Here is a 12,686-nt window from a genome sequence, read left to right on the forward strand (position 1 = left end):
AAAGTAGGTCAGTTAAAATTTACTCTGTGTAAGCGATACTGTGTTAAATGTTTAAAAGGGGGTGGGGGCGAGAAAATAACATCTTCGGGCTACAAAATAAATTGCATTAAAAGTCAACAAATACACTTGTGGAACAACTTCACACCACAGAGCCGCGATGACCAAACCAATAATAAATTCCATCTCTATAGACGGCACTTTGCAGCCTGCGCATACAACAGATTATCAATTCAAATTCAATTATATATTCCTCTGCATATATTTACCAGAATGAACCAGGAAAGAGAAAAAAAAACAACCACAGACTATCAAAAATGACAATAATAAAATGTCTATGGACACTGCAGCGGGTGCAAACAAGCCACATTAATTAAATAGCCTGATACTTCTCATAGAATAAACAGCATAATAAAACATCAACAAAGCATACTATGCGACTTGATACAGAGGCTGAGTTCCAAATCACACACATGTTCTTTTACTTTTAGTATGTGCTGCTGCATACAGTATGTATGTATACAATTGGGACATACTACTTACTTACTACATACTACTTGTTTATAACTTTGCTCCTTGAACTTTGACCTTTTGCGTATACTGTATATGCTGCAAAAAGGATATAGCAGAATAGCCAGAAAAGCAGGCTGACTTGCATACTGCGATGCACTTGTAACAGAGTATTTTTGCAGTTTTCTTTTAGTGCTTTTACTTAAGTAAAGGATCTGAATACGTCCTCCACCACTCTGTATCGTCTACCATCCACACCCATTCATTTTCAGTAAAAGCTACTTGTCAGAATAAAATCACAGCATTTGAGGGCAAGACAAACACGTCCTTGTTATTTCTGGCATAGGGATAAAGAAAAAGAATACACACCCAGTTTGAACTTTCTAAGTAAAGAATGTTCAGATCTAATTTCCACTGGTTTTATGCTTTAATAAAACAAAGGATATATCTAAATCTTTTATCAAACAAGGGGAAAATGTAGGGCTGCTGACATATAATTTACAAGGATACAAGTAGAATTCACTGAGACCAAACTTTGCAGTGCCTAAATGATGTCCCAGTCTCCTCATTACGTGCTTGGAGGGACTGAATCTGACATGACTTCTGAATCAGATATATGAGGTTTTGATAAAGGATGCAAAGTGGGTCAAACTTTCACTTGGGTTCGAAAAAGCCTCAAATCTGGACCGCAAATACTGACATGAATTATGTAGCAACATGCAGTAATTGATAGTAAGTAGGGGGAGGTTACATCTATAAGAAGGACTTCTAATGACCTTTGAAGAAATGTATGACATTCCAAGGAAAGATTTTTTTTTTTTAAATATCTCCAAGTGAGGAACTTTATTTCTTTAATGCAAAACCAATTAGTCGGGATTGCTACACTCATCTTTAGAAGAAATTAAAACAAACCGTTGCAATGAGAGGGGTTGGATTTCAGCAATATATAACTGGTTTGCATGTTGAAAATTGTAATTGCAATGAAAAATTAATAAAAACATTGTTTAAAAAAAAAAGTAGGGGGGGGTTTCAAAAGGGGAGGGGGGTCATGAAGGAATGGAGAGAGAAAGGGAAGGGACAAAAGAGAGGTAGAGAAACAGATGAAAGAGAGACAGGAAACAGCTGCAAACCAATGATGTCTGAGTAGCTTTGGTTTCTATTTCTGACACACCTGGCTTTTATCTGAATCAAAGTACTTTTCTTTAGACACACACAGACACACACACACACACACTTTGTGCGTTAAAGGAATACATAAAAATGGATAGAAGTACAGTAGCTGCTTGCAGATCACAGTTACACACAGTCTTTCCCTTGTCACTCCCACACACAGACTTAATTGTAAGTGCCTGACATATTCAGGGAGGCAATGACGGCGGATAAGAGTGTAGCGACCTGGTCAGTCAGTGCAGATCAACAGCTTGTTATTTATGGACAGTTACAGTCGTCAGTCTCAGTCGCCGGCTGTGATCACACACACACAATATGCAACGGGATTAGCTACCTGGCTATATTAAAGAGCTGTCAGCAGCTGACACTAAACCGTACAAAGTGAAAAACAGCATCTTGTTTCAGGGTTGATTTTTTGAAGTTGTCTACGGCTAATTTCTTGTCTTTTCAGCCATAATGTCTTTTGCTGCTTTTTATTTGCCAGTTCTTCTTTTGTTTATTGCAAATCAAACAGCTGCTGCTGTTAAATGCACCATTTGCAGTGTAACAACAGCTTTTATTTTCCTGCAAATAACCACTAGTATGTGGCAATATATCTACAAGAGTTCTCAGTGATTGAACTAGCTATAAGTAGTAGAAGTAAGGAGAGACATGAGGCAATGATACTGCATGAGGTAAAAGGGACAGGTGCATGTCAGTGTTCTAAAAACAGGCCCACTGATTTGGTTTGCTCATGAACACAGTTAGCAGGTGGAGCAGCAGCGGCTCTAAGGAACTTTACTTTAAAACTCTTAGCGCCCAACTGCCAGAATTTGCGTCAAAAATGGCATCCTTTCTCTGAGTCATAACTCAGTGAAATCTGAACTCATTCACATTCACATTCCAAGGTATGTTACCTCAGATGTCCGTCGCAAATAAATGACCATAAATCCACTTAGAAGTCATAGAAAAAAGATGCTACTTATAACTGCAAAGTTTTCTCTAGTGTCAAAGTAATCCAGAGATAGTTGTCTGTACACACATGATTAAACTGCATACAGGATCTGCTAATAGCTAATTGCCATCATTTAATGGTGCCAATTTGTTATAACAAATATAGGCTAAAAAGAAAACGTGGCTCAAGCCCATAGCATAACTCGCAGAATCCATCCAGCAAAGTTGTACTCTCTATGTACATCCCACAAAATATCATGGGGACTGTAGTTCCAAAGAATCAATAAAAAGGAGTGACAAAATCCAATAACGACCAAAACCAATAACACGTTAGTCAGTCTCTTAATCAACTCGACTTTCTGACTCTGGCTCTTTGCCCAGGCCCACTGTTTCCTACTAAAGACAGATTTTTTTTTTTAAAACAACTCAGATACACTACCAGTCAAATGTTTGGGGTCACTTAGAAATTTCCATTCCACTCCATTATAGACCAGATAGAATACCAGCTGATCTGAGTGGGTGGCTGATCTTTAATGCAATATCTACATTGCCCATTATCAGCAACCATTCATCCAATGTTCCAAAGGCACATTCTGTTTACTAATCTGATATCATTTAACCCTTTTGCAATTATGTAAGCACATAATGTAATCTGAAAACTGCCCTGGTTAAAAAAAAAAACAATGCAACTGATCTCAGCTGGTATTCTGTCTATAAAGGAGTGGAATGGAAATTTCTAAGTGATCCTGATGTGTTTAATAGTTTTGGAACAAGAGATGCTTTAACCTTGCTTAAATGTACATTTTTTTTTCCTTGGAGGAAGAGGAAGGCTCAGACCTTAATTAAACTCATTGACTCATCCCTGGCTCCCAAATTTAACATGTGCGTGGCTCCAGAGCTCTCACAGCATACAAAGCCATCTACTCCAACACGCTTTGTCTTTGAATCCCTGGTGATTTGCACACACACAAACACTGACACACTCGCGAATGCTCCAACGCACATGAACGTCTTTGCACAGTACACGACGATCACACACACATCGCACAAAGTGATCACACTCTTGAATCCAAAAGGAAAGTGACACAATAGGGACACAAAGGCATCTCATCTTCATCTAAGTGAACTGCTTCTTATCGGTTAAGGTGAGGCTCAACACTTGTTCTGCTCGGGGGAAATGTGGGATGCTTTTTCACAAGTGGACCAGTCACCCACTTTATATGAAGATTAGGCTCGCTGCTCACTTCACAAGACTGGAAGAGACAGAGGGACAACACACACACGGGAACTAAGATAATAACCCTGTTACATTGAATCTTGGATTTCTACTCTTATTTTCCCTAAGTGCCGCGTCACTGCTGTTGAACTGGAATGTACTTTTGACGGTTTTAAAGATTCATAACATAAATTAATAATTTGTAAGATAAAGACAAAAAGCGAAGAGTGAATGGATAGACAATTAGAAGCCTTAAAAAAGTGGAAGTGCTAACAGCTAAATGTGCTTATTTTAAGCAATGCCATTTTTTAGTTAAATGTATTGTTTTGAAAAGCCTTTGTCACTTAGTGAATTTTCATATGTGCATTAGATTAGAAATCAGCATGTGTCAAAAAGGTACATAACATGGTTAGCTTATGCTAGTATGACATTTTGAAAATACAAACTCCCGCCGCTCTTTAGCTACTAGTTTTAAAAGATAACTTTGACAAACACAGTAGTTATCACACAACATACATTACAAATTACCCATCGTAGTATCAAATTATCCATCGTATTCAAAACTGTGGTCACCTAAAGTGGGGCACCAAGTAAATGTGGGATGGACATTTTTGATACAGCATTCATAATCCTACATTCATTTGTGGCTAATACAAATCTTCAAAGGAATAGCTCCACATTTTGGGAAATACTCTTGGTTTGCATTCTTGATGAGAATATCAATATCAATCTCCTATCCATACACTAAATATGAAGCTAGAGGCAACAGACACAGAATTATCTTAGCATTGCATAAAGACTGAAAGAAAGGGGGTAATAGATACAATCCATTTTATTTCTATAGCTAGCCAGGCTCAGTCTAAATGTAAAAAAAAGATCTGCCTACCCACGCCTCCAGCGCTTATTACTAAGTGAGTTACACCTGGTATGTTTAATTCATACCAAAAAAAAAAGTGTAAATGGAAAGTTGTATTTTATTAGGGATTATTACTGGACTATTTCTCGGCCAAGTGCAGTGACTTCCTGGAGTCTCTCTCCTCATCATTAGGTTGCCAGGCAACCTGCAGGGAGTTACTGCTCCTGGCCAAGAAATAGTCCAACACATAACTCCAGAAAAAACACAATTTGCTAATTATGCTAATGTCTTTATAATAATAAAAAAAAAGATTTTAAAACATACATGTGTAATTATTTTACACAATATTTTAAAAGGTCCAACACAAACAAGGGAACACAACCATCCCTGGCCTTCCCTATTGAATTTTAGCTTAAATAGGTTGTTTTTACCAAAGAAGTAAGCTTCACTGTGAGATACAAATAGGCTTCTAATATTGAATTAATGGCCAGTTAATACAGAAATCTCAAATATGCTTAAAACAACAGTATGTGCTCTGGTTCCACAGCCAGCAGCAGATAAACACGCAGAAATACAGAGGAGAAAAGCTCACATTAAAAAAAGAGGCAAACGAAAAAACATTGTTTGATACTATGCGTGTGTGTGTGTGTGTGTGTGTGTGTGACAGAGATTCATTGCAGCAGTTCTCAACTGAACTCAATCTTTTATTACAATGACTTAAATGTCCCAGATCTGTCTTTGACTCAGCGTCATCTTCCGAGTGTGTGCATCTCTACGTGTGTGTGCGTTTCCGCTGCCTCACATTTCCCTGCTTAGACATCATGGATGACACTAAGGTTTGTCAACTGGATCTCATCAAAATGTCATCCTTAATTATGGAAGCAGAGCTGCAGGGAGATTCCCCCTCTGCTACCCGACTGAACCGAGCCAAGCGAGCCACCGGCGGAGGAGGAGAAAATCCATTCCCACCAGCAGGTTATTGCCTGCGAAAGCTCTGTGCTTGGTCATTTGAAATAAGGTAAGACCACAAATAAACACACTCTTAATGATCTGGAGATAAGTTTTCCCAAAAGAGTCTTTCCATAAAGTCTTCTGAAACTTCATCTCGGGCGTAGCTCTACTAAAACTTCCAACTGAAGCCGTTGCAAATGAAAGTCTGTCAGGCTTGAAGGTGGCAACTTTAAAAAGCTACAGGTTGTAGTCTCAGACTAAACCTTAAAATGACTTCAAACCCATGAGTCCTGCAGCTGAGACAGATGTTTCGACTAAAAAGCACACTTCTAATTAGAAGAGTAGAAGTGGTGTTTGACAATGTCAGTTTGTAAATAGGATGCGTGTCTGAGGCCCAAAGAGATGAATTAAGCCAATATTTCACACAACAAAAGCAAATATTTGAAAAAAAAAGTCCCCCAATGGAAGTTTTGAGCGTCAAAGACTTCATTTCCTGCCTTTTGATACCCTTTTATGCACCAAATTCACAGCTGAAATACCTTTATTTAGCCTATGCAAAGAAAAAGAAAAACACATGACAATTCAAAATATGTCAAAAATATGATGGAAAGTATGTTTTGGTTTGTCACTGCGCATTTTTAAGTGGGTATATGGAAATCCTGGAGCTTTCGTAGTGAGTATACTGCGTATGCCTGCGTATCACGTAGACTACACCACTGTGTAGGCCTGTATATTGTTGGGTAGTTTAATAACACATTGTATTTTATAAACTACATGTGTGCAAACATCTTAATTTCTACGATACGTTAGGCTCCCAACATCAATACCACCAGCATCATCAACTAGTTTTAGCCAGCACCTAACAACCACTTTCACACGAACTTGAACAACCATGACCATCAACGGAATGGCACCGAACTGCACTAACCAGCCGCCCCCATGACTTATCACCACCACGACCACCAAATGGTCAACATATAGCCTAGAAAACATATGGCACGCACATTAACGATGACACAACACACGCATTGTCCAAACTACAGTCCTTAATTGACAGCTAATTGGCAAATTAAACGGAATGTGTACTCACCGGGTCACAGAAGAGCTCTCGTCGTGCTCCTCACGTGTGTCAAGCTCGCGTAAAACTCGTGCGACCGGTTATTGTCAAAGAGATGACGTAACCACTACAACAGGTTGAATAAGTCCGAAAACAACATACTGATATGTCCTAAATAACACGACTTGCTGGGAGCCCATTCTGTTGTTTTTTACCAAACTCCAGTCCACTTGGTGGCGGTAATAAACCATAAAGAAGAAGAAAAAGTTTTCTTCCAATATGGCGCTTTGCCAGGTGAAGTTCATTAGACAGACTATCGTCACAGTATCGTGTTTTTCTACATCTGAGTGAACTTCCGCCCTCGCTCGTTTGAACAGAACAACAGATCGATATTAAACAACCCACACAGCCACAGTGCAAACATTTTATTGTTTAGTTTAGCTAACTGTTAATTCTGGCTAATGCATCGGATCCAAACTTTTAGCCTGACATCGTGCATTACCGCCACCAACTGGGCAAATTCCATGCCAAAACAACTTTTTTTGTCCATGCAGATTTTCTGATCAGTTCCATTTCTTTCCTGCTCCAGTTCCTCGTACTTCCACCATTTTAAGCTACCAAACTTGTTCGTACAGCCAAAGATTCTGTGTAAAGCATCTCTGGCGCAGCCAGCCAAACCACTCACTCACTCACTCACTCACTCACTCACTCACTCACTCACTCTCTCTCTCTCTCTCTCTCTCGCTCTCTCGCTCTCTCTCTCTCTGACGCACAAGTTACATTTTCACAGTGAGCTGCAGGAAAACAAAACAACTAGAGCATCTTAAAAGTTAAGAAACACAGTGTTTATTCCAAAAATGCTGAGTAGAGCAATGTCCAAATGGTTCCACATATCTGTGAACTATTCCTCTGATTTTGTCAGCACATTGCTGATTGTAAATGCAAAATCCCAAATGCAGGGAACAGCAATACAGGAAAAAAATATCACAACAAAGCAGAAGTAAATTGGAATATAAGAAAAATAACAAATAAACTGATCCTTTCGGGACAAGATCTCTACAGCTACACAACATGACATCATTAAAGCTACTGAAGGTGTCTTTATGCCAAGGCTGCAACATTCAGAGCTTTATTCAAGAGCACATATGTCTGCTTTTATTCTGACATATATACGTATGCAGTACCAGGCAAAGGTTTGGACTGGTACTATATATAAATATACAGTGCCTTGCGAAAGTATTCGGCCCCCTTGAACTTTTCGACCTTTTGCCACATTTCAGGCCTCAAACATAAAGATATAAAACTGTAATTTTTTGTGAAGAATCAACAACAAGTGGGACACAATCATGAAGTGGAACGAAATTTATTGGATATTTCAAACCTTTTAAACAAATAAAAACTGAAATATTGGGCGTGCAAAATTATTCAGCCCCCTTATGTTAATACACTTGTGCGCCACCTTTTGCTGCGATTACAGCTGTAAGTTGCGCGGGGTATGTCTCTATCAGTTTTGCACATCGAGAGACTGACATTTTTGCCCATTCCTCCTTGCAAAACAGCTCGAGCTCAGTGAGGTTGGATGGAGAGCGTTTGTGAACAGCAGTTTTCAGTTCTTTCCACAGATTCTAGATTGGATTCAGGTCTGGACTTTGACTTGGCCATTCCAACACCTGGATATGTTTATTTGTGAACCATTCCATTGTAGATTTTGCTTTATGTTTTGGATCATTATCTTGTTGGAAGACAAATCTCCGTCCCAGTCTCAGGTCTTTTGCAGACTCCATCAGGTTTTCTTCCAGAATGGTCCTGTATTTGGCTCCATCCATCTTCCCATCAATTTTAACCATCTTCCCTGTCCCTGCTGAAGAAAAGCAGGCCCAAACCATGATGCTGCCACCACCATGTTTGACAGTGGGGATGGTGTGTTCAGGGTGATGAGCTGTGTTGCTTTTACGCCAAACATAACGTTTTGCATTGTTGCCAAAAGTTTGATTTTGGTTTCATCTGACCACAGCACCTTCTTCCACATGTTTGGTGTGTCTCCCAGGTGGCTTTTGGCAAACTTTAAACAACACTTTTATGGATATCTTTAAGAAAGCGTTCTTCTTGCCACTCTTCCATAAAGGCCAGATTTGTGCAGTATACGACTGATTGTTGTCCTATGGACAGAGTCTCCCGCCTCAGCTGTAGATCTGTGCAGTTCATCCAGAGTGATCATGGGCCTCTTGGCTGCATCTCTGATCAGTCTTCTCATTGTATGAGCTAAAAAGTTTAGAGGGACGGCCGGGTCTTCGTAGATTTGTAGTGGTCTGATACTCCTTCCATTTCAATATTATCGCTTGCACAGTGCTCCTTGGGATGTTTAAAGCTTGGGAAATCTTTTTGTATCCAAATCCGGCTTTAAACTTCCCCGCAACAGTATCTCGGACCTGCCTGGTGTGTTCCTTGTTCTTCATGATGCTCTCTGCGCTTTTACGGACCTCTGAGACTATCACAGAGCAGGTGCATTATATACGGAGACTTGATTACACACAGCTGGATTCTATTTATCATCATTAGTCATTTAGGTCAACATTGGATCATTTCGAGATCCTCACTGAACTTCTGGAGAGAGTTTGCTGCACTGAAAGTAAAGGGGGCTGAATAATTTTGCGCCACCTTTTTCAGTTTTTATTTGTTAAAAAGTTTGAAATAGCCAATGAATTTCGTTCCACTTCATAATTGGGACCCACTTGTTGTTGATTCTTTACAAAAAATTACAGTTTTATATCTTTATGTTTGAGGCCTGAAATGTGGCAAAAGGTCGAAACGTTCAAGGGGGCCGAATACTTTCGCAAGGCACTGTATATACAGAATGCTCAGATAGAAAAGATGAACTGACTTGATTTCCCCAGCAGTAACAGTTAATTAGATTTTGGTAGTGACTACACCCAACACAGGGAACTTTCCCAGTCAGTCTAGTGGGTATATCAAACCAGTAACTATTTGATTAGCAGCCAGCCTCCCTGCCTCTCTGAAGAAGAGCATTCCCCCTCCAAGAAGCTTGGAGATTTGATTGCACTATAAGTATAGCAGGAATAATGTGGGTGCAATCAGAAAATGATTTGGACTCAAGCTACCACCCCAAACCTCTCACACACAGACCTTATTATATGTATAGTACAGTATGTCAGCCCTACAGGAGTAGGGGTAAGATAGGAAAAGATACCCATCACTATATATATATTACTGTATATACTATATTTTTCTATGCGGTCTGGTGTTAATATGATTATGAGACACAATGACCATTATCTCAGAAAAACCATGGAAAACTGATAAACATTTCTACTTGTCATGAGCTATTACAAGAGCCCTAATGCCAATGTATGTCAGATAACCTAATGGGTTTATTTAGTTAAAAAAGGCGTAATAATAATAATAATAATAATAATAATAATAATAATAATAATAGATCATTTCACCTAAATAAACACCTTCAGTGTTTCCAAACAAGTTTAAAAATCACCTAATTTTAAGGCACTATACAATTGGGTCCACATGTATCAGTTTGATGCGGATCCCTTACAGTTTCACAAAGGTTGCTCACAGTTTAAGACTTGTGGTGACAGAGCTTTTCCTGTCCTGGCTATGGATTAGTCAGTTCAGCAAACTCTGCTGAGATGAAATCTCAAAACCTACTTCTTCACAAAAGCATTTAATTGATGCTTTCTTGCCCTGATTTGTTCTTATTTGCCTGACAACTGTTGCCTGAATTTGTTGTTTATACTTATTCCAATGCTTTTTGAACCCGTGAAGTGCTGAATAAATAAAGTTCTAATTACTTACCAATCACATTTTCAATGTGAGGATTTGCTGGCTTTTCTTTGTCAGTTATGATAGTAAAGCACATATACAGTATTTGGGTTTGTGTCTGTTAACATGTTTGTTAAAACATTGTGAAGACATCTGAAGATGGCACTTTGGATTCTAGAAAATTATAAATTATTATACTTTCTGACATTCTATAGAGACAACAAATAATTGTTAATCAAGAAAATGATTGGCAGATGAATCGATAATGAAAATAATTGTTGTTGCAGCCAGTAGTGTACTGTATGCATGATCCAATCTGAAAGCCCATCCAAACATGTTTTTGTATTCTTCAGTTACCAGACAAGGTTATTAACAAGCTGTGGGCCTGGAGTCATACATACAAGCTCATGCTGTCTAGCCAAACATTGTCCAAACTTACAGAACTATATTCTAATTTCTAGTAGACATCCCAAAGTGTCCAAAGATACCAACTATGTCCGCCCTCAGGTTAAGTAAATGTGTATAACATGGACAATACGTTCAGAATATCTGTAGACATAAGATAGCCTACTTTAACCGCTACAAGGAAAGCAACCCCCATCCAGTGTTGCAGCGTCACTGGTTTCAGCACTATGGACAGCTCCACTCCCAACCAACAACATTCAGCACCTTGGACAGCACCACTAAACCTGAACTCCACTTAGTTTTTAACCTATTCCGCAAGCTTTAAACTTCAATATGATCCAACCTTACCGCCAATGTCCGGCCGCAGCGTCTTGTCGTATTCCTTGAGCAAATTGTTCAGTATAAGTGTGGCATCCTCCTGGTGCGACCTGGGAACCAGCATTTGATTGACAGTGGTATCGTTGGGATCTTCATCGTCGTCGCCATATTCCAGTAGATCCGAACTGGGGGGAAAAGGGGGGTGAAAAACAAGAAGTGGGAGTCGTTAATCATGTTGATTTGCTATCCCTAGCTACCCTTTAATAAACCCCATTGTCATAAAAAAAAACTTTGTCGCAGCTGTAATGATGTATGCTGCTTATATTTAGATGCTATGAGATTAAACTGAATGGTTGTCAGACCCTAGACTGTTTGGGCACAGCAGTCATTGTTGTCTGTGTGTGTGTGTGTGTGTGTGTGTGTGTGTGTGTGTGTGTGTGTGTGTGTGTGTGTGTGTGTGTGTGTGTGTGTGTGTGTGTGTGTGTGTGTGTGTGTGTGTGTGCGGGGAAAGCCCTTAGAAAAAAAGAAGAAAAACAACACATGCATTATAAGCAAGAGCCCTTCACATGAGATGCGTAATTGCCATTATATCCCACAATAGTCACATAGGAACTTGAAAAGCTTCAAAGAAACACCTCAGCTGTTGATCATGCAAATAAAACAAAGGTGCAAATCCGACTTACCGAGCACCTTGATCGAGAAGTATGAAGAGGATGAGCACAAACTTGATTATCATTTTCCCATGCGCGGATCACCTCCGATCACATAAATTGGTGGATGGAGATCCCGGCGTTGTGCTGCTGCTGCTGTGATAAAGTGAGTACAGTAGGTGTGTGACCATCAATCCGTGCTCTGAACTTCCTCATCCGCCCACACACTTTCTTCTGCGTGTCATCTGCGACCACACCGCGGTCTCCCCCCCCCCCTCCAAGCTCCACGCAGGGGTTCCTCCGGGACGCACCCGACGATCAATCAATGTGATCAGTCCAGCGAAGGGGAGTCGAATGGACGGGATCCAGCAGCGCCCTCCTTCCTCTCTAACGCCTGTGTGGGCAACAGTGGTTTGGTGACGCTGCTACTGCTACTGCTGCTGGTGCTGGTGGTGAACCTTAGGAGATGAGCATCTTGCGTGACTCATAAACCAGGCACAGGCTACATACAGTACCTGGACCACAATTGCATTATCCAGATTAAAAACAATTTTTTTTCAGGCTGCGTCATGATCGAAATGTATTTATTTCATTACCTTTTTGTTGTTGTTACATATTTAAACATCTGTATCAATGAGGATACGTTGTTACGTTTCTGGAATTATTCAAAAATAATTATGCAGTTCGTTAAGGGTTAAATGGTGCTGAAACAGAAGGTAGATTATTGGCTTTTTACCATATAAAACTCAATCCAGTATTCTGAATACTTTATCCACAATTGTACAGTGTGCTGCACTACGCAGATCATAAAAATATGAGCATAAAGTC

At 39.7% G+C, this 12,686-nt stretch overlaps 1 protein-coding gene across 2 annotated transcripts in view; it reads right to left on the reverse strand.

Annotated features, from left to right (window-relative positions):
- Positions 1–12,118, reverse strand: part of LOC120554588 (gamma-aminobutyric acid receptor subunit gamma-3-like) — a 145,655-nt gene extending 133,537 nt beyond the window's left edge. Inside the window, exons 1-2 of one of the 2 annotated variants that reach the window (XM_039793572.1) lie at positions 11,892–12,118; positions 11,239–11,393 (exon numbers count right to left, since the gene is read on the reverse strand). In XM_039793572.1, the coding sequence (XP_039649506.1) occupies positions 11,239–11,393; positions 11,892–11,944 (208 nt within the window). In that variant the 5' untranslated portion in view covers positions 11,945–12,118. Of the gene's footprint in view, positions 1–6,723; positions 6,946–11,238; positions 11,394–11,891 lie in introns of those variants that run through there. The other variant, XM_039793573.1, reaches the window with a different exon arrangement.
- Between the last annotated feature and the right edge of the window lie 568 nt (positions 12,119–12,686).

The sequence above is a fragment of the Perca fluviatilis genome, chromosome 24 (genome assembly GCF_010015445.1).
Source record: "Perca fluviatilis chromosome 24, GENO_Pfluv_1.0, whole genome shotgun sequence".
Lineage (NCBI taxonomy): Eukaryota > Metazoa > Chordata > Actinopteri > Perciformes > Percidae > Perca > Perca fluviatilis.